We start from the raw sequence: 22,962 nt of genomic DNA on the forward strand, positions 1-22,962 counted from the left end.
AGACAGGGAAGACATGGACATCCAGCACATCAGCTGCTCTTCAGAACAGGGACCTGAGGGCAGACTACAACATGTTTCCATATGATTTTACTTTCAGTCTTTACTTTCACAAACATATGTTTATCTGACCCTGTTTGAGAGGAAACTGTGAGACATGATGTCCTCTATCATTTGCTCAGGTCGAGTGCTGGAGAACAAAAGGGGAATGTCAATGTAAATAATTGTCTGGGCTCTATGTAAGATGAATTGTATCTTCTTGTCCGCATATTTTAAATATCTGGTGCAATTCTTTAAAGGAATAGTTCAACCCAAAATGTAAATTCTATCATCATTTAGTCATTCCAAAACAGGATGATGCTAGACAGCGCGTTAGACTCCATTGACTTTATTTGCATGAAAAAAGGCACAATGAAAGTAGATGAAGAACAAGTCTAACGTTCTGTCTAACGTGTCCTTTTGTGTTCCACATGTAAGACATCACATGTCCATGTCTCCTTGAGTTTGTCTCTGTGACACGTGCTGTGATTCAGGTGTGATCTAACACACACAGCGGCAGTTTTGCGCCCAGCGGCGATGCTCTGACATTATACTGCTGTGAAACACAAATCACCTCAATACAGAACGCTGCCTGGATTCTCATATCCCTTTACAAAATAGTGATGTGGCTGTACCATGGTGCACGATATGGTAATTTGATCAACCTGATCTTGTGAAATTGACTTGACTGCAAAGACATTTTTGTAAAAATGACATTACGGGGTTCATTACACGTTTCGCCGCAGTTCCGAAGTGAAATGTCCACTGTGTGGCGCTAAAAGCGAGTTGAAACCCTTTCAGGTGTTTTTAGAAATTCCTGTTTCAGTGGCATACCCAAAACTAAAGGCTTTGAAAAAAAAAAAACACTGATTTTTTGGTATTATTGTAAAGAAAACTTTTCCAATTTTTTTATGATATATATTATGATACATTCTGAGACTCACAGCATAAGAAACTGCTGGAAAAAAATATATAAAAATGTTTCTGATTTGACATTGTATATCTCTGAGTGTAAATAAGGTGGCTCAGAAAAACTGCTTTTGTTTTGTTCCCAATCATGTCGACTGTATCTGAGAGAAAGTTTGTGTTGATACGACAAAGCAATCAAAAGTTACAACATTACAAATATAATTGATCATAGTGTCCAAAAACATCTCCAAACAAATAAAAGATAATAATTGTACATAAGAACTAATTACACATGCAAACACAACAATGACTAAAGGTTTGCATAGCATGCAGACATGATTTTAGTCATGAGATTTCACAGAATGAGTTTCATTCTGTGTCATTTGAGTCATCATTGAGTCTGTGTCGTGTATTTGGCGCCATCTCCTGGTGGTCATATGTAACATTGTGCTTCATGTGGATTATCTAATGATCTATACATCTGATTATCTTGTGTGTGGACTCGATTGAAAGATAATCACAGACTCTAAATAATCATATGTGATGTTTTATGTTTCGTTTAATTTTCATTGTAGCTATAAGTGAAAACGCAGCATATAAGCAATAGCAACATAATTGTCAAAGACATATATTTAGCTGTTACTCGCTATATTTTTATCTGTGAGTAAAACAAATAGTCTGGTTGTATTTTACTCTTTAAGAGCTTTCCAACGACATATGACACATGAATATTTGATCAGTTTGATGTTTTTACTGATTGCAATAATATATATAGTGCAATTTGTTTTTTTTATAAATTATAAAAATGGGATACTTCTGATTTATCTGTACATTTTAAAGCACTTGTTCAGTTTTGGTCATAATATCTACATGCATTATAAAGTAGAGCTTATAAACTTTCAAGCGACACTGATTTTGTGTCGGTCAAGACTGGAGTTATTAATATTAAACCTAACCGATAGTGTCAAAAAATGCAAATGCAGGATAAAAACACAATTGCATAATTTTATGGTGTTTCCATACATGTGGACTTGCGTGCTCTTCAGGACTCGTACCACGTTCCTTTACATCACAAGTGCAACGTATGGTATTCAGTATGTTTTATATAGAAGTCAACCTGGTCTTATAGAATCACATTGGTATAGCTACATTTTTGCAAATGAACACTAGAGGCACAACAACAATTTCTTTTTATTCAGTTTCACACAAATCACGAGTAATACGGCAACGTGGTCAAATTGTGCAGGTGCACTTGTGATGTAAAGGACCGGGGTACGAGTCCTGAAGAGCACGCGAGTCGACACGAGTCGAAAGTGTCACAGAAATACCACAAAATGACGCAATTGTGTTTTTGATCTCACATTTGCTTTTCTGATACTATCGGCTAGGTTTAACGTTTAGGGTAGGAGAGGTCATTAATCTTAAAAACTGTTTGGGTAAACATTTAACTCACTTTTAGCACCACACGGTGAACATTTCACTGTGGAACTGCCGCGATATAAGTTTGGCCAAATTTGCATGAGATCGTGCCAAATATTACGGATGCTCATTCCCTGAATTGCCACAATCTGTTTGGTTCAGGGGAAACCCAGATAAATCTGTGTCAGGAGGCAAGAGAGATACGATTGTACGTAGGGGAGGACAGGTGCAGGGAAAGATAAAAGAACAGGTAAACGAAAAGATAAAAGATGTAGAGAGAGACAGAATGAGGCAGAACATGTGTAGAGAAAGATTAAAGACAAAACAAATATCAGCTGCTCTTAAACTCGTCACAGGTGCACAACGATTTACGTTACACCTGGAAGAACGGGATCCTCTGTCCCAGATTCACACACTGACCACGTTCTGTTTCTAACATCAGCGATTTACTGCAGTTATGTGTTCAAACATTAGAGACATTTACTGTAGTCAGTGTAAATTAGGGATTTGAAAAACCTAAATGATTAGTGTTCAAGTCACCCTGCAGCCTTTGTGCTACAGACATGAACGAGACCTCAAATAGACTTCCATTGAACGAGGGACTCGAGACTTATCTAGAGACCAGAAGCTGGTTGCACTAGCCATGCATAACCATTGCACCGTTAAAACTGTCGAAACATAACCCTATGTATGAACTAAATATTTACGGAAGCCTCCGAGCTGGAGTAACAGTAGCAAACTGAATGCCATCAATACCTCATGTTTGGCTGGGCAGATTTGAATCCTTTCATCATATATGATGATGTTGACATTTACCAGACAGAAGGATCTTCAGCATGAAACTCATATTAACTTTTTAATTAAAAAACATATTCATTTTTTGGTATATGTCACCCGTTGTCACAGGCAAGCTACGTTTCAACAGGTACAAAATATAGTGGCAAGAAAAAGTTTGTGAACCCTTTGGAATTAGCTGGTTTTCGGCATTAATTGGTCATATCAATATAGACAAACACAAAGTGCTCAAGCTAACAGCACACAAACAATTATAATCTTTCATGTCTTTATTGAACACATCCCATTAAACATTCACAGTAATGTGGGAAAAAGTAAGTGAACCCTTGGATTTAATAACTGGTCGATAATCGTTTGGCAGCAATAACCTCAATCAAGCCTTTCCGGTAGATGCAGATTAAACCTGCACAACGTTCAGAAGGATTTCTGGATCATTCTTCCTTACAGAACTGCTTCAGCTCAGACATATTCTTATGATATCTGGTGTGAACGGCTCTCTTGAGGTCATTACACAGCACCTCAATTGGGTTAAGAGACTCCAAAATGGGGATTTTCTTTTAAGTATTCTGTAGTGGATTTATTATGATGTTTAGGGTCATTGTCCTGCTGCATCACCCAACTTCTATTGAGCTTCAGCTGGCACACTGCCACCCTGATATTATCCTGTAGGATATCTTGATCAACTTGGGATTTCATTTTACCCTTGATGATCCAGGCCACGCGGTCCAGTCCCCAAATTACGATGCTCCCTCCACCGTACTTCACCGTTGGGATGATGTTTTCATGTTGGTATGCGGTGCCCTTTATATGCCATACATAGTGCTGCATGTTCCTCCCAAACAATTCAACCTTAGTTTTATCAGGCCACCAAACATTTTCCCAGTAGTGTTGTGGAGTGTCAAGGGGTCTTTGGCAACTTCAGGTGTGCAGAAATGTTTTTACTGGAAAGCAGCGGCTTCCTTCATGATGTCCTGCCATGAACACCTGTTTAATGTTTCCCATATAGTAGACTCATGAACAGAGATGTTAACCAGTTCCAATGATTCCTTCAAGTCTTTATCTGTCACTCTAGGGTACTTTTGTACCTCATTGAGCATTCTGCCGTGTTCCCTTTGAGTCATCATGGCTGGACGGCCACTTCTAGAGAGAGTACCTATAGTACTAAATCATCTTCTAGATAATTGTGTAACCCGTTCCAGCTTTATGCAACAGTTCTTGATCGTAGGTCTTCTGAGATCTCTTTTTTTGTGAGGCATGGTCCACGTCAGCAGATGTTTCTGATGAATAGCAAACTCAAAACATTCGAGTGCTTTTTATAAGTCAAAGTAGCTCTAACCCACACCTACAATTTCGTTTCATTAAATGGACGCCAGGTTTGCCAACTCCTGACTCGAATTAGCTTTTGTTGACATCATTAGCCTCGGGTTCACATACTTTTTCCAATCTACACTGTGAATGTTTGAATGATGTATTCAATATGTACAAGAACGAAATGATAATGTGTGTATTATTAGTTAAACAGATTGTGTTTGTACATTATTGTAACTGAGACAGTTATTTGCTTTTAAATCCACGTGTCACCGGCACCGTTTCAAAATCCTGTTTTATCGCAGCAGTTGATTGACAGGTTAGTAGGCGGAGCTCTGCTGATGCCCGAACGCAATTGAACAGATGTTACTACTCTCATGCTACATTCAAACGTAGTTAAGTTAGTCAAGTTGCTACTTTTAGTTAGTTACTCGCCAACACTGATTGTGTGTGAGATGCATTTTATGCTATATAAAAAGATCTAATATGTCATATTTCATGCAGAGTATTTCCAAATAACAGTGGCATGCAACAAAGCAGCATGTGATGTTGATTTAAACATATGCACACTGAACCGCAGGGTGTGTTAGAGATGACGGTCGCATCACTAGATCACCTATAGGCACTGATTCCATACTGCACTCTGGCTGGTCAATATGGCCTCATGTAAATATGTTGACAATGCAGTCGGAAAACAGTCCAATAAATCAGTGTTGGCGAAATGTACACCTGACATAATTTTTTGTGGTGTCTCCTCTTATGCATAGTGTCTCTGGAGGAAGATGCAACACAACCGAGGAAAAAATAGCTTTTCTGAGGGGGCATTCAGAATTGCCACTCATGTGGCGCGAGCTCCCACATGTCTTAGAGCTAATTATTAGCCTCTACGTGCATGGCCTAGTCTGACCGGCTGAGGAGAGAGACACAGGCAGAGACTGAACGAGAGATAGACAGAGAAAACACTCAGCACAGAATTATGCAAATCAGGTAACGATGCCAAAGTGCACAACAAGGACGTCCAAGATGATAAAAATGAATGAAATATTTTAAAGATCTAGTTTGAAACACGTCAAGATCGTACTATTGATGTTGGTTTAAATATATTTATTAGGGATGCAACAACACATTTAGCCCACGGTTCAATACATACAGTACCTCGGTTTTTTAACCAGGGTTTTCGTTTCAGTTTGGTTCATTCGGCCCGTTTTGCGGCCGACCCACAGGCCAGCTCAGTTCTCCCGATGGCCAGTGCGGCCCTGATTGGCACCCAAAATGTGTCGGCCCACCGGGAAAATGCACGGTATGCCAGATTACCAGTCCAGCCTTGGAGGTCGGGAATTAACTTGGCGCTGAAAAAAGTGCAAGACGGAAATCTGTAAAAGGATCGAGCGCTTTCATAAGGTGGCGAAAGCCGACATCTCCAATCATCGAAAACGGCTACAAATCTTTGGCAATGAACACCCCCACTGCCTTCATTATATGTTGTGTCTCTCAGAACCGTTTGGGAAAGTATGCTGGAAGGAATCAGTGAGGGACTGTTGCTTTTTGGATGGCTCTATGACCTGCCCTGCTGTCCTGCTTTCAGACAGTGATATCATTGGGTGATGGCGCCGCGGATGTGCAGTCATGTTGTAAGTGCTACCATTTGAGTAGGCAACAGTCATTTTGTAGTTTTTTCCTCAGCATTATAGTCAACGGCAAAACCGAAATGTCCCCACACCACAGATTTGAAAGACGGTGGCGCTTCCTCGTACTGCAGCCTCACTCCACCGCTCGCCATGTTAAAGTGTGAAATCTGACATCAGCATTGCAAGCACGGTTAAGCGCCCTCTAATTATTCAAAAATGTCAAGTGGTGCAACCGTCAAGTAAAAGGGCTAAAAATACGTTTCTTGCACCTTGAATACAGGTGTGTACACAACTTAATCATTCATTTCAAATCAGATGTGTACTCTGTTCATTTATGAGTCACGAATATCAAGAGGTTTTCTGAGTGTTACTACATTTCATCAAAATGTGCGTTTTCATAAAAATGTCAAAATAACAGATTATTATTGTTATTTTAAACTTCGATATTTTCATGTTTTTTTTTGTCACATGACAACAAACTGGCCACTTACATGTTGGTTACTCCAGCTGACTTTGATTTGGAGGACAAAACATTTTCAAATATTAATAATATTTTAAAATTAAACTGCTTATTTTTTTAAAGAAATAATATAAAAGATTATTCTAAAATACTTGCATTGTTATTTTATGAATTACATCTTTAATTGAGATTTATATTTTTTACTGTTTCTGTACGGTTACACCACAGAGACATTTTTTACTTTAAACCCCAGAAACAATTTGAAAATAAAAACATGTTCATCACATTAGAGGTGTGTTCTAGTAATTGCATTTTTAACGTGCGTTTGAATAACTTAGATCTGCACGTAAAATCAGCATCACATCATCCCACAGACACACTTCCTCAATCTGTCATACTTTACGAGTGGCGGAGGATAAGTCTCAGTTGCGTCCGGGTCTGAGACCATCAATTCGCGCATCTGATCACGTGACTCGTTGTGCATGACACCGCGGAGACTCACAGCATGTGGAGACTCATGCTACTCTCCACAATCCACACACAACTCACCACACGCCCCATTGAGAGAACCACTAATCACCACCACGAGGAGGTTACCCCAAGTGACTCTACCCTCCCTAGCAACCGGGACAATTTGGTTGCTTAGGAGACTCACAGCATGTGGAGGCTCATGCTACTCTCCACAATCCACACACAACTCACCACACGCCCCATTGAGAGAACCACTAATCACCACCACGAGGAGGTTACCCCAAGTGACCCTACCCTCCCTAGCAACCGGGACAATTTGGTTGCTTAGGAGACTCACAGCATGTGGAGGCGCCCCACTGAGAGCAAGAACCACTAATCACGACCATGAGGAGGTTACCCCATGTGACTCTACCCTTCCTAGCAACCGGCCCAATTTGGTTGCTTAGGAGACCTGACTGGAGTCACTCAGCACGCCCTGGATTCAAACTCAAGACTCCAGGAGTGGATAAAAATACATTTAAATAAAACTACACCGCATACCTGGATATGTGGTGGTAATTACACTCCTATCCATAATTTGATAATTGTCGTGCGATATCTCACCGGTCTCTGTGACAGCACTAGGCTTCATAACCAGCAAATAAAAATGTGTCCGTGGTCTCTGAAGCTTTCGACCTGACAATCATGTGGCAAGTTTTCACAGTATTGTAACTGCAGTGAATTATTGAGGCTTAATGCCATTATTATGCCATGTTGATCATAACAGTTGCCAGTTGAGGGCGCTGTTTTGCTGCTGTTGTTCTTAACAAATGTTTCAGCTCGATGTCGGTCGTTGGTTTTGGAAAGAGGGGGTGTGGAAGTAGAATGGCTAAAATCGCTTACAGCACCTTTAATGTTATCATGATTGCTTGAAAATCTTCACAAACATCTTTCCCACCTGCTTTCCATGGGAATAGCCCAACTTTAATTACGTCAGGCCTTGTGTGGTATCATTGCTTTATCCTTGTGCAGCTGATCCGGAGAGCATGTTACAGCACTGATCATGTGACAATCGTTTAGGTAACTGGATATATTTAGTCTAGGCCCATTAACGTAAACGATTCAGTTAATGCAGCTGCATTATTGCGCTGTTGAGCATACAATGACTCATTAAACATTAATGAGTCTCGCGTAAACAGACTTTTGACTGTCGGCATAAAGTCTGGTCAACTTTATAGCCTGTTATGGTAAAGAACCGCCCACTTTGACATTAAGATAACTGTCTGACTGAGATGAGTAAATATAAACTCAAAACATATGCAGTTGTGGTTGAGGATATAACATTTACTCGCTACTAAGTGCCTCAAACAAAAGTCAGAGTATCTTTCGAAGATTTGATGTCACGAAATGTCAAAGAAATGAGACGAACAGGGCCGTTCATGTATGTGGGTGGTGTGTTCCCCCCGAGACTTGGTCTAAAATAGCTTTGCTACGTAGTTATGACATCACCGTGTCACTCACCGGCTTTGTTTCCTCTATCTCCTCCTCCTCCGAGCTCTCGCTTGCTTCGTCCTCCTCCTTCTCCTCTTCCTCCTCGGGGAACTCCACGTCGGACTCTCCGGGCGCAATGGGCACGCTGATGGTCAGGTTGGGGTTGGTCATGTAGCTGTCTTCTTCACCACCGCGCTCGATGACTATGGCGGTCCCGTTGCCCTCCGCCAAGTATGCCTGCTGGCTGCGCTGCTTGAGTTTCATCATGGCTTTGGCCTCCTTAGTCTGCTGACGGCGACGCTTGAAGTTCCCGTTGAAGAAGTCGCAGAGGGCCTGCCGTAGCCACAGCATGCCCCGCTGGATCCGAGCGATGGCGATCTGCAGGTTGTTCATCTCGCCGTCTTCGTCCGGAGCCGATAGGTTGTCCGCGCTGAAGGAACTCAGGAGCAAAGCCAAGAAGAGATTCAAGACCTGAGGAGAGAGTGAAGACCATTAGAGACAACTATCCCGGAGAAGATCTAGCTATAGTGGTCTTGAACAATCTTGCTATGTCATGACTTACTCTTAAAGAGTTAGTTCACCCAAAAATGAACCATTTACTCATGCCATCCCAGATGTGCATGACTTTCTTTAGAATAGAAAACTAGAAAAATCTTATCTCGGTAGGTCCTTAAAATGCAAGTGGATAGTGATCCGACTTTTGAAGCTCCATCATTCATCATAAACATCATCCGTACGACTCAACTGGTTAAACTAACATCTTATAAAGTGAAACGATCGCTTTTGGTGCAAAAAAGATCAACATTTAAGTGCTTTTTAACTATCAACCATCGCTTCCGGTCAGCAGCCTTTTGTGCATTCACAAGATGGCAGAGTTCAAGTGGTCTAGTGTGACATATTTGCGTTGGCATGTTCGAATGTAATCTCACATTTTGTTTTCTGGGTTTAGACATCAGGGATGAGCTCACAAACGCACCATTGTGACTAAAGCCAACGACGCTTCGGTGCAGTGTTCCTCCTCGGTTGTAAACAAAAAACGCTCTTCTGGGTGTCTCACACATGTGTCAGATCTCACAAGAACATGTCAACGCGAATAAGTCCAATGAATGACCGCGTGATCTCCGCCCTCTCCTGAATGCGTATACTGCTGCTCACCGGAAGCATTAATACTTAATGCTAAGTACTTAAATATAGATCTTTTTAGCACCAAAAGACATTGTTTCGCTTAGAAGACATTCATTTAACCAGTTGAGTCATATCTACAACACCATAGTTCACAACGGACCCAGGAATTCAGTTCCCAAACATCATTCTTCTCTTTAACTTTGTGTAGGTCAGTGCATGAAGTTGCTTTTTGAGTCCACACATATCCTGTGAACAACCATTCAGACAGATCCTAGATGTAGTTCTGGTTTAAAGGTCTCGTGGTGCTGCTGCTGGTACTCATGTACGGTGACACAGGGTGTTTTTTTTGCAGCTTTAGCAGCAGACACTGTGTGAGGCCTGTAACCAGCAGGTGAGATGTGGAACTGGTTTTAAATGTCACATCCACTGCCTACACACTCAGAGGGGGTCGACAGGGCCCTGTTTAATGGACAACTCTGTCTGTGTCTGTGTGTGTGTGTGTGTGTGTGTGTGTGTGTGTGTGTGTGTGTGTGTGTGTGTGTGTGTGTGTGTGTGTGTGTGTGTGTGTGTGGAAGCAGTGTAGCACGCTTTGATTAGACAGGCACAGCGAGCGCGGAGTGCCGGTACTTTGATAATCAACTGTAGCTTTGCGAGCAGCTGCAATTTCCTCTGAATAATTGCTCAGTTGCAGTTCATGAATGAAAGAAGCCAATCAAAAATATTAAAAATAACACTTGGAATTCCCTTCCCCGGGACAGTCCAATTAAATGTGTGAAACACAATATTTATGCGAGACTTCTCACAAACAACCATTTACAAAGTGTTTCATTCACAGATTTCAGATTAAATGCTTTTTGTAATATTAAACAGAAAAGGCAAGTTGCTAAATAATATTAGTATTCTGGTAAGTAAATTCAGTATGGAAAGTAAAACAACAAAAGATTTGTGTTGAGTAGTTTTTAGTGTGTAGCTATGCAGTTGCTAAGGTGTTCTGAGTGGTGTTTAGTGTGTACTGTAGCTATGTGGTTGCTAAGGTGGACTAACTGGTATTTAGTGTGTAGCTATGTAGTTGCTAAGGTGTTCTGAGTGGTGTTTAGTGTGTATGTAGCTATGTGGTTGCTAAGGTGGACTAACTGTTTTTTAGTGTGTAGCTATGCAGTTGCTAAGGGTGTTCTGAGTGGTGTTTAGGGTGTACTGTAGCTATGTGGTTGCTAAGGTGGACTAACTGGTTTTTAGTGTGTAGCTATGCAGTTGCTAAGGTGTTCTGAGTGGTGTTTAGTGTGTACTGTAGCTATGTGGTTGCTAAGGTGGACTAACTGGTTTTTAGTGTGTAGCTATGCAGTTGCTAAGGTGTTCTGAGTGGTGTTTGGTGTGTACTGTAGCTATGTGGTTGCTAAGGTAGACTAACTGGTTTTGAGTGTGTAGCTATGCAGTTGCTAAGGTGTTCTGAGTGGTGTTTAGTGTGTACTGTAGCTATGTGGTTGCTAAGGTGGACTAACTGGTTTTAGTGTGTAGCCATGCAGTTGCTAAGGTGTTCTGAGTGGTGTTTGGTGTGTACTGTAGCTATGTGGTTGCTAAGGTAGACTAACTGGTTTTGAGTGTGTAGCTATGCAGTTGCTAAGGTGTTCTGAGTGGTGTTTAGTGTGTACTGTAGCTATGTGGTTGCTAAGGTGGACTAACTGTTTTTTAGTGTGTAGCTATGCAGTTGCTAAAGGTGTTCTGAGTGGTGTTTAGTGTGTACTGTAGCTATGTGGTTGCTAAGGTGGACTAACTGGTTTTTAGTGTGTAGCTATGCAGTTGCTAATGTGTTCTGAGTGGTGTTTGGTGTGTACTGTAGCTATGTGGTTGCTAAGGTGGACTAACTGTTTTTTAGTGTGTAGCTATGCAGTTGCTAAAGGTGTTCTGAGTGGTGTTTAGTGTGTACTGTAGCTATGTGGTTGCTAAGGTGGACTAACTGGTTTTTAGTGTGTAGCTATGCAGTTGCTAATGTGTTCTGAGTGGTGTTTGGTGTGTACTGTAGCTATGTGGTTGCTAAGGTAGACTAACTGGTTTTGAGTGTGTAGCTATGCAGTTGCTAAGGTGTTCTGAGTGGTGTTTAGTGTGTACTGTAGCTATGTGGTTGCTAAGGTGGACTAACTGTTTTTTAGTGTGTAGCTATGCAGTTGCTAAAGGTGTTCTGAGTGGTGTTTAGTGTGTACTGTAGCTATGTGGTTGCTAAGGTGGACTAACTGGTTTTTAGTGTGTAGCTATGCAGTTGCTAAGGTGTTCTGAGTGGTGTTTGGTGTGTACTGTAGCTATGTGGTTGCTAAGGTAGACTAACTGGTTTTTAGTGTGTAGCTATGTAGTTGCTAAGGTGTTCTGAGTGGTGTTTAGTGTGTACTGTAGCTATGTGGTTGCTATGGTGGACTAACTGGTTTTTAGTGTGTATCTATGCAGTTGCTAAGGTGTTCTGAGTGGTGTTTAGTATGTACTGTAGCTGTGCGGTTGCTAAGGTGGAATAACTCTTTTTTTTAGTGTGCAGCTGTGCAGTTGCTAAGGTTGTCTAAGTGGGTTTTAGTGTGTAGCTATGCAGTTGCCAAAGTGTTCTCTATGGTTGATTTGGCATTGCTATGCGGTTGCTAAAGTGTTCTGGTTGGTTTTTAGTGTGCACTGTAGCTATGCAGTTGCCAAGGTGTTTTGAGTGTTTTTTTTTTGTGTGTAGCAATGCAGCTGTCAAGGTGTTTTGTATGGTTGCTGTGGTTTTGCCATTCGGTTGCCACGTCTAGGTGAGTCAGCTGGTTTGTTACAGATTGTGGTTACATGTTCTCTCTATTCTACAGTTACAATTTAAATAATTGGTAATTAGAATAGTTTCATTCAAAAAGTTTTCATTACTGAAGAGATTACGTTGCATATATTGTCATTTGTTTCATTTAATATTTAGTCCTTTCAGATGGAAACATTTATACATATAAATGATGTGATCCAAAGTGCATTTCATCAGCGGTGAAACACATGTTATATTCATACGAGCAGACAGAGAAGTACGTTTGAAGCAGAAGAAATAGAAATAAACCTTGTGTAAATTGTTAGCTTTATGCTAAGCTAAAATGCTGTTTCAAGCCATTTTTCATGCTTACAGATATGTGTTTTGTGATTGTATGTGATGTTTAAGTAACTTTCAATGTGTAAGTTGGTTCTGTGTTGTTTTTTTGTTTTTTTAGTACAATCGAAATGCATATTCAAATAAGGCCACAACACTCCATCAAATGCCAGTTACCTTTCTTTCATAAAAAAAATTCCACCAAATCATCCTGCCTGCTGCTCATTTTCTGGTTCACATGCTGTGTCGCCAAACAGTTCTCCTGGTTTGATCCAGTTTTAAAGCATTGGCCACACCCATCCAATTGGGCTATACCATTAATTATTATTGTCAGAGGGGGAACTTTTATAACAGCAGGTTTTGTCTTTGTTTTGCTATTTATTTCTCTTCTGTTATAAAGTGTTGTGTGGACTAGTTGCATATTGGGTGGCCTGATACTCTAGGACCCATTTTGTATGTTTAAACATGTGCCATTTGTTGGTTTAGCCATTTTTGCACATTACTGACCTTGAGTAATCTAACGAAATACGTTATAATGACATTTTACACCATGTAATCTGAAGTGTAATACATTCCAAAATTAACCCTCCCAACCCCTGCGCTGAGTTCCCCTCAGCGATACTTCACTGCACTGGATCTGCTTCACGCGACCACTACGCACACAAGCCTATAAACATACTACTCTTCAGAGGACTCCACAAGGATCTATGTTACACTTCCACTACACACACAAGCCTACGAACACACCATCTATCTCCATGTCTAGTCATTGCCAGGTCCCTCTCTCGAAGCTTTACTAGCCTAGCTGTGTTTGTTAAATAAACTGATCATTATTCTCCACAAATTTAATCTTTTGTCTCATCCTTCCTGACAGTTTTGAGTTTGTTTTTGTATGTGTAGCTATTCTGGATAGTTGATGTGGCATTGCTACGTAGCTGCTAAGGTGTTCTGGATAGTTGCTGTGGTGTTGCTACCTAGTTGCTAAGGGGTTCTGGGTGTGATATTAATTGCGTAGCCATGTGGTTGCTAAGGTGTTCCAGATAGTTGCTGTGACGTTGCTACACAGTTGCTAAGGTGTTCTGAGTGGTTTTTAGTGTATAGCTATACGGTTGCTAAGGTGTTCTGAGTGGTTTTTAGTGTATAGCTATACAGTTGCTAAGGTGTTCTGGATGGTTGCTATGGTGTTGTTATGCAGTTGCTAAGGTGTTCCGAGTGTGATATTAATTGCGTAGCCATGTGGTTGCTAAGGGGTTCCGGATAGTTGCTGTGACGTTGCTACACAGTTGCTAAGGTGTTCAGAGTGTTTTTTGGTGTATAGCTATACGGTTGCTAAGGTGTTCTGGACAGTTGCTATGGTGTTGTTATGCAGTTGCTAAGGTGTTCCGAGTGTGATATTAATTGCGTAGCCATGTGGTTGCTAAGGTGTTCCGGATAGTTGCTGTGACGTTGCTACACAGTTGCTAAGGTGTTCTGAGTGGTTTTTAGTGTATAGCTATATGGTTGCTAAGGTGTTCTGGATGGTTGCTATGGTGTTGTTATGCAGTTGCTAAGGTGTTCCGAGTGTGATATTAATTATGTAGCCATGTGGTTATCTGGGTCATTGCTAAGGCATGCCTAGTCAGAAATGCCCACCTCCAAATCTCTGATTTTCTGGTCACTGATTCATCTGGTCTACCATTTCTGTATTATACAGTATGTATAATATGTACAGTGAGCTGAGCTGTTTGCATGAAATACCTGAATGATTTACATTGGCCAAAATGTGTAGTATACAACAAAGCACATTATAAACATTATAAAGAGCCCAGTGTGTGTAATATATATGATATATTACACACACTGGGCTCTTTATACATAGTGCATACTACAGAATTAGTATGAGTAATATGGTAGTATACTATTTGCAGCACATGCAGAGATTATTATGCATGCCTGCTATTCAAAGTGTAAGAGCTAAGTAAACACTCACATCCTAACATACAGACTGAGATTGAAGGCCAGAATAAACCTGTTAACCTGGTTTGATTAAATCACAACACAAATGAATGATAATTGCATCAACTATTTGAGAACCCAAACAAGCGTGTGAATGCAATAAAGCTTTTCTCCTGCTTAGAAAGTAGAGGCAGATGCCCTATCAGGTATCCATAGGCCAAAACGGTTGCCATAGCAGCACATTGTTTCGTCAGCTACACAAAAGCGAGTTCTGGGGTCACATGCACTCTCACACGGTGTCACATTGTTCGGCTCGTTTTCTAAGAGGTTAGTGCTGTTGCCCTGGTGCAACCAGAGTAAAAAATATCAAACGTGCTTTTATACACAATAATGACGTTGTATCGCTCAAAGGTTAATAAGAGAATCAAATTAACATCAACTCTGATAAATACCTTCAAAGTTTGTTGTTGTGGATACCTGTATAAACACATGTAATTTCTGAAGAAAAAGTGAGTGGTGTTTGCTCATGCAAAACTCGCTGTTACAATGCTGGGGTGTTGTGAGTTGTCAGTTGCTATATGGTTGCTAGGATGTTTTAGGTGTTTCCCTGGGCATTGCTATGTGGTTTCTAAGTTGTTTAGAGTGATTTTATTCATGTTGCTATGGAGTTTTTTAAGTAGTTATTAGTAGTCCCTACAGTATGTGGTTGCTAGGATGATCTGGGCGGTTGCTATGGCATTGCTAAGTGGTTTCTAAGGTGTTCACAGTTATTTTTACTGCATTGCTATGTGTTCTGAGTGGTTTTTGGTGCATTGCTACGGGATTCTTGTAGGTTGCTAAAGCATTGCTAAGCAGTTTCTAAGGTGTTTAGTGTGATTTTTTTTTCATGTCGCTATGCAATTATTAAGTTCTGAATGTTTTTAAGTGCATTGCTATGCGTTTGCTATTGTGCTATTGTAGGTTGATATGGCATTGCATTTTGATTTCTAAGGTTTCCAGTGTAATTTTTAGCATGTAACTTTGCAATTGTTAAGGTGTTCTGGGTGCTTTTTGGGCATTTCTATGTGATTTCTAAGATGTTGCTATGTGTTTTTTGTGCATTGCTATGTTGCTGCTCTGATGTTCTTGTAGGTTTCTAGGGCATTGCTAAGTGGTTTCTAAGATGTTCAGAGTGATTTATATCATGTCACTATGAAGTTGTTAAGGAGTTTTGAATGGCTTTCAGCGTATTGCTACAGTATGTGGTTGCTATGGTGTTATTGTAGGTTGCTAAAGCATTGCCATTTGGTTTCATAAGGTGTTCAGGGGATTTTTAGTGTGTTGCTATGTAATTATTAAGTAGTTCCGAGTGGTTTTTAGTGCACACCTGCAATATGGTGGCTAGGGTGATTTGGGTCGTTGCTATGGCGTTGCTATGTGGCTTCTGATGTGTTCAGAGTGATTTTAACCAGGTTACTGTGTTCTGAGTGGTTTTAAGCACATTGCTATGTGGTTGCTATGGTGTTCTTGTGGGTTTCAAGGGCAGTGCTAGGCAGTTTCTAGTTTCCAGTAGTTGCTAGGGTGTTCTGGGTGGTTGCTATGGCATTGCTATGTGGCTACTAATGTGTTCAGAGTGATTTTAACCATGTTGCTGTGTTCTGAGTGGTTTTAAGCACATTGCTATGTGGTTGCTATGGTGTACTTTGTGGTCGCTAGGGCATTGTTATGTGGTTTCTAAGGTTTTTAGAATAAATTTTCTGCATTGCTTTGTGTTCTGAGTGGTTTTTAGTGCATTGCTATGTGGTTGATAGGGTGTTCTTGTAGGTTGCTAAGACACAGCATACATGTGACCAACAAAGCCGTTATTTCCCCTAGGGCCTTTTTTTACCCCAGACACCCATCTGTCATGTGAGGGGGGCAGTTAAGCAATCAGATCGCTCCAGATCTCTGTGATTAACACTAGTGTAATTAAGATTAGCCACATCTGTTATTTGAACTCACTACACCAAACAGATGGGGTTTAATGTCACATGCTGTTGTTAACTAGATGGATCTTGTTACAACACAACTCTTTGTTTACATTGTCAAGTTAATCCCTTAAACTCGGTTGCTTTTTGGGTTGCCGCCCACAATTTTACACACTCAAATTTTAAAGCTCAGCATTCACACATACTGAGGACAAAAATGCCCAAAAATTGGTCTTATTTTTTAGAGACAGAGATCTGAAATATAGGTGGCGCTCTAACACATTTTATCCCTCACAGATGTGAACTGTAGGGGGCGCTTTAACACATTATACCCCTCACAGATGTGAACTGTAGGGGGCGCTCTAACACATTTTACCCCTCACAGATGTGAACTGTAGGGGGCGCTTTAACACATTATACCCCTCACAGATGTGAACTGTAGGGGGCGCTCTAACACATTTTACCCCTCACAGATGTGAACTGTAGGGGGCTCTAACACATTTTACCCTCACAGATGTGAACTGTAGGGGCGCTTTAACACATTATACCCCTCACAGATGTGAACTGTAGGGAGCTTATAACACATTATACCCCTCACAGATGTGAACTGTAGGGGGCGCTTTAACACATTATACCCCTCACAGATGTGAACTGTAGGGGGCGCTATAACACATTTTACCCCTCACAGATGTGAACTGTAGGGGGCTCTAACACATTTTATCCCTCACATAGACATTCAGTCTAATGTTCAGTTCAAGCAACACCCTCATTATTTAATTGAATATCTCGGCCTCTGAGTGGACTACAAGCTCAATCTAGGTGTCATTAGAAAGCTGAGATCCTTTATGATGTTATGTAATATTTTATCATTAATAGTCGAAAACATGATGATTTGTTTTGCATGCTTTTCCTTATATCTAAGATATAACATTGGATTATTCACACAAGCAAACTCACAGACAAGTAAACAATGACTAATTTTTTTAGAAAACTGTCTAAGCTAAAAGCAGATATAAAGTTTTTGGCTATTGAGAGTGAGAGCATTCATTTGATATTTGACTTGTCCATTTACGTAGATGCTATGTGAAGGACTTTTATTTTCATATAAATATTTATACCCCATTAGCTCTAGGGGCTTAATTTTCAACGTGAATGTTTTGAGGCCTTATTTAGTTATTTTAAGTAACATAAATGGAGAATTGCATCACTATGCCTGACTTATGTACACAGAGACTTTAACATTTTAAGCGTAAACTTTGTCATGGCAGATGATAAAGTGGGTAACTAGAACCACCTAGCAACCACATAGCAATACCCTAGCAACCGCCAAGGACACCCAAAAAAATACAGCATAGATCATTTTCAGCACAGATTTGTAACAGTTAGATTTATACTGAAACAAAACATAAAAGCAATATACAGTAGTCTAGTCTAGGGATTTACAGCACAAGTGTCTAAGGCAAGACGTCACAAATACGCATTTGGTCTGCTAATAGGTGACCCAGTGCTCTGGTTACATGTCCTCTGTGGATCATAGTTTCCAAGCCTGTGTTAAGTTCACTTGATAACACTGTCAACGGTAAATTATTAGTAAGCTTCATGCTGACTCCTCCATAATTACGTTTGATGCTGATGTCCAGAGGTCGCTGGTGAGGTGAAAAGTGGTAAAAGATTCAAATCTTAATGCATCCGCTCACAAAAGTGCCAAACATACACTCACCTAAAGGATTATTAGGAACACATACTAATACTGTGTTTGACCCCCTTTCGCCTTCAGAACTGCCTTAATTCTACGTGGCATTGATTCAACAAGGTGCTGAAAGCATTCTTTAGAAATGTTGGCCCATATTGATAGGATAGCATCTTGCAGTTGATGGAGATTTGTGGGATGCACATCCAGGGCACGAAGCTCCCGTTCCACCACATCCCAAAGATGCTCTATTGAGTTGAGATCTGGTGACTGTGGGGGCCATTTTAGTACAGTGAACTCATTGTCATGTTCAAGAAACCAATTTGAAATGATTCGAGCTTTGTGACATGGTGCATTATCCTGCTGGAAGTAGCCATCAGAGGATGGGTACATGGTGGCCATAAAGGGACGGACATGGTCAGAAACAATGCTCAGGTAGGCCGTGGCATTTAAACGATGTCCAATTGGCACTAAGGGGCCTAAAGTGTGCTCATCAGACCAGGCAACATTTTTCCAGTCTTCAGCTGGCCAATTTTGGTGAGCTCTTGCAAATTGTAGCCTCTTTTTCCTATTTGTAGTGGAGATGAGTGGTACCCGGTGGGGTCTTCTGCTGTTGTAGCCCATCCGCCTCAAGGTTGTGCGTGTTGTGGCTTCACAAATGCTTTGCTGCATACCTCGGTTGTAACGAGTGGTTATTTCAGGCAAAGTTGCTCTTCTATCAGCTTGAATCAGTCGGCCCATTCTCCTCTGACCTCTAGCATCAACAAGGCATTTTAGCCCACAGGACTGCCGCGATACTGGATGTTTTTCCCTTTTCACACCATTCTTTGTAAACCCTAGAAATGGTTGTGCGTGAAAATCCCAGTAACTGAGCAGATTGTGAAATACTCAGACCGGCCCGTCTGGCACCAACAACCATGCCACGCTCAAAATGGCTTAAATCACCTTTCTTTCCCATTCTGACATTCAGTTTGGAGTTCAGGGGATTGTCTTGACCAGGACCACACCCCTAAATGCATTGAAGCAACTGCCATGTGATTGGTTGATTAGATAATTGCATTAATGAGAAATTGAACAGGTGTTCCTAATAATCCTTTAGGTGAGTGTATGTGCTATGTTCATTGTAAGAGGCAACATCCTCAACTATTTCACTAAAGTGTTATCAGTTTAATTTGATCATTTTTATTTCAATTTGTAAATCCTTGATATATCGGATACACTACAAACATTATTTAATTTATCAGTGTCTTTGTCTTGATTTCCATTTTTTCAAATGTACAACATGTTTTTTTTAACAATTTCAAAATTCCATCAAAACTAACATTTATACATATACATTTGTAATATTTAACAAAACAAACTTTATTTAATTATTTTAAGTTTTCAATTTTATTAATTAAAGATTCGTCACTTTAATTAGATTTGTGTGTATATATATATATAAAGGGCGGGACAATAGTTTAGCATGCCCTCACAATAAATGTACCATGGTTTTACTATAGTCACCATATTTTAACCAAAATATTCATAGTGAAACTATGGTGATAATACAGTAAAATGAAAATTATGGAAATAAAAATCATAATTTTGTGGTTATTATGATTTTACTACAAATATTATGGTTATAATATGGTTAATGTATGGATTTCCTGTGTCAGTGGCATACCCAAAATGAAAGGCTGGGATGGGTCATGTGTTTGATATCATTGTAAAATAAACGTTAACATTTTTTAATGATATAGATTATGATACAGTCTGAGACTCTCAGCCTAAAAAACGGCTGAAAAATCACATTAAAAAATGAGCCAAATATTTACTTTTTTTATTATTTTTCTAATTTGACATTATATATCTCTGAGTGTAAATAAGGTGGCTCCGAAAAACTGCTTTTGTTTTGTTCCCAATCATGTCGAATGTATCTGAGAGAAAGTTTGTGTTAATACGACAAAGCAATCAAAAGTTACAACATTGCAAATATAAGTGATCATAGTGTCCAAAAACATCTCCAAACAAATAAAAGATAATAATTGTACATAAGAACTAATTACACATGCAAACACAACAATGACTAAAGGTTTGCATAGCATGCAGACATGATTTTAGTCATGAGATTTCACAGAATGAGTTTCATTCTGTGTCATTTGAGGCATCATTGAGTCTGTGTCGTGTATTTGGCGCCATCTCCTGGTGGTCATATGTAACATTGTGCTTCATGTGGATTATCTAATGATCTATACATCTGATTATCTTGTGTGTGGACTCGATTGAAAGATAATCACAGACTCTAAATAATCATATGTGATGTTTTATGTTCCGTTTATGTTTCGTGACGTTATAAGTAAAAACGAATCCTATAAGCAACATTAACATAACTGTCAAAGACATATATTTAGCTAAAACTTGCTATATTTTTATCTGTAAGTAAAATAAATAGTCTGGTTGTATTTTACTCTTTGAGAGCTTTCCAACAACATATGACACATGAATATTTGATCAGTTTGATGTTTTATTTTGATTTAGTAAATATAGTAATAAAAAAAATCATAATAATGAAATTGACCTCTGGGAAAACAAACCTGTGATATTGGTTCAATAGCTCCAAATATGCACAAACATCATGTTTTTCGCTTTGTATTTTTAAGCATATATTATGTTGTGATGTCACTCTGTGGTCATATGGATTGCTATTGCATTGATCAGTGTGTTTGCATTCAGAGTTGAAGCAGGCTTCAGCTGACCCGTAACCCTTCATGGCCGGATCAATGTGTTATTTCCACTAGTGTAAATCAGCTCTTCCGGCTCATAGCCCAGTGAACTCTCCCAGCGCTGGTCAATACTGGACCGCAGCTAACACATTAACTGAAACCAATGGGGTAAACATGTGTACAGCTGGTGTACATGAGAGGGAACATTCTAGTACAGCAAACACGACTGAATGCTGTTGCTAGAAAATAGAAATGCTGCCAAATATCAGATTCATAGTGCACAAAAGCATTTATTAAAAGTCTCCCTTAAAAGTCAATGGGTTACTGAATATTGCTTGTGACAGAGACAGAATTTGAGCTTGATCCAGAGAGATGCAGAGATTTTTAGGAAGGTTATCGTGTGTCATTTCAGTGTTGTTACGTCTCTTTGAAGAGAATGCCGGCCATATTGCGCTCACTCACATTTCTGGGGGTCGTTTTCAACATTGTCACAGAACTAAGATCATCTCAACTTTTCACCTTTTCTCTAGATATTGCTCGGGTCCCTCCTTACGGTTTAAATAAAACATAATACTGTTGTAAAAGTCAGTGGTGATGTGTCTATTTGAGATATTTTGCATATGGCACTGAGAGTGCAACTCATTTTGGAGTACACAAATAGAGGTGCCCAATTATTCGTAAAGTATGTCAATGGTTTTCGCCTCATTTGAGTCACTATAAACTGATGTATGGGTGCATTCTCATAACACAATGAGAGCCGCCCTCTCGGCAGGAAAGCCAAGGCCCTGACGACACATAAATCACGGCTCGGCCACCAGCGTGGCATTTCAATATGTGAGATGAGTCTGTGTTCTGGCCTTGAATCCCCCCACCATCATCACAACAACAGCAGATCTGCGTTCAGTTCAGAGGGGTTAAAAACACATGCGTGCCACATTTGATCCTGTTTCATGGTGAAAATGTGACCTATTCAACTCATCAACATGCATTATCATTATAACTATAACGTCATTTGTTGTATAGAATTTACAGTACACAATCAATTACAATTCAATGTATTATAATCATAACAATCTGAGAAAACAGAACTGAAAATGTCCACAAAAATACGGTATAATCATAGTGCCTTTTTCTGCTAGTGTAACTCCAGAGAGGATGTATGATCTTCTGTTTAACATTACAGACAAGCCCACTTCAGGACAAGAAGATAAAAGCTTTCCATCAGTGAATATGATTATTACTGACAGTCACACGTGCTGCTTTGATAAATCTGTGTCATGTTTACAGGACAAGAGGAAGTCATGCTGGTTTGTTGTGTTCTAGTGTTGCAGCTTGAACAATGGACAGGTGAAGCTCACCTGAGAATAAGGAGGAAACTGACCAATAAGGTATGAGCAAAGAGCTCTGGACGAGAGAGCTAAAATATGACCAGAGAGACAAACCTGCTGTCTCTCTCTCTCTCAAACACACACACACACACACACACACACACACACACACACACGCGTGCACGTGCGGTGGCTCCCCATCACCTGCGCTGAATCATCCTGTAATTATCCTGAAATAAACAGCTTACTGGAATTCATGGTGAATTATGACTCAAGTGGTTCTGGAGGAACCTGCGGTTATAAGAGCTCTGACAGAACAAGAACTGCAGCTTTTGTGCTTCATGTGTGAATAATGTGAAACATTTCAGGAGAACTTTTGTCTGTTAACTGTTAGATCGAACGATGGATTGATGAATGGATGGATGATAGAACAATGGACAGAAGGATGGATGGATGATAGATAGATAGAACAATGGACAGAAGGATGGATGGATGATCAATGGGTGAATGGATGGAAGGACAGATGGATGATAGATAGAATGATGGCGGACGGATGGATGGATGGACAGATGGATGGATGGATTGACAGATGGATGGATGGATGATAGATAGAACAATGGACAGATGGATGGGTGGGTGGATGATAGATAGAATG

At 40.1% G+C, this 22,962-nt stretch overlaps 1 protein-coding gene across 1 annotated transcript in view; it reads right to left on the minus strand.

Annotated features, from left to right (window-relative positions):
• LOC127634602 (sodium channel protein type 4 subunit alpha-like) overlaps positions 1–22,962 on the minus strand; it is a 192,123-nt gene that overhangs the window by 51,631 nt on the left and 117,530 nt on the right. The window contains exon 17 of the mRNA XM_052114210.1: positions 8,527–8,967. Within this exon, the coding sequence (XP_051970170.1) occupies positions 8,527–8,967 (441 nt within the window). The remainder of the gene's footprint in view (positions 1–8,526; positions 8,968–22,962) is intronic.

Source organism: Xyrauchen texanus, chromosome 41 (genome assembly GCF_025860055.1).
Source record: "Xyrauchen texanus isolate HMW12.3.18 chromosome 41, RBS_HiC_50CHRs, whole genome shotgun sequence".
Taxonomy (NCBI): domain Eukaryota; kingdom Metazoa; phylum Chordata; class Actinopteri; order Cypriniformes; family Catostomidae; genus Xyrauchen; species Xyrauchen texanus.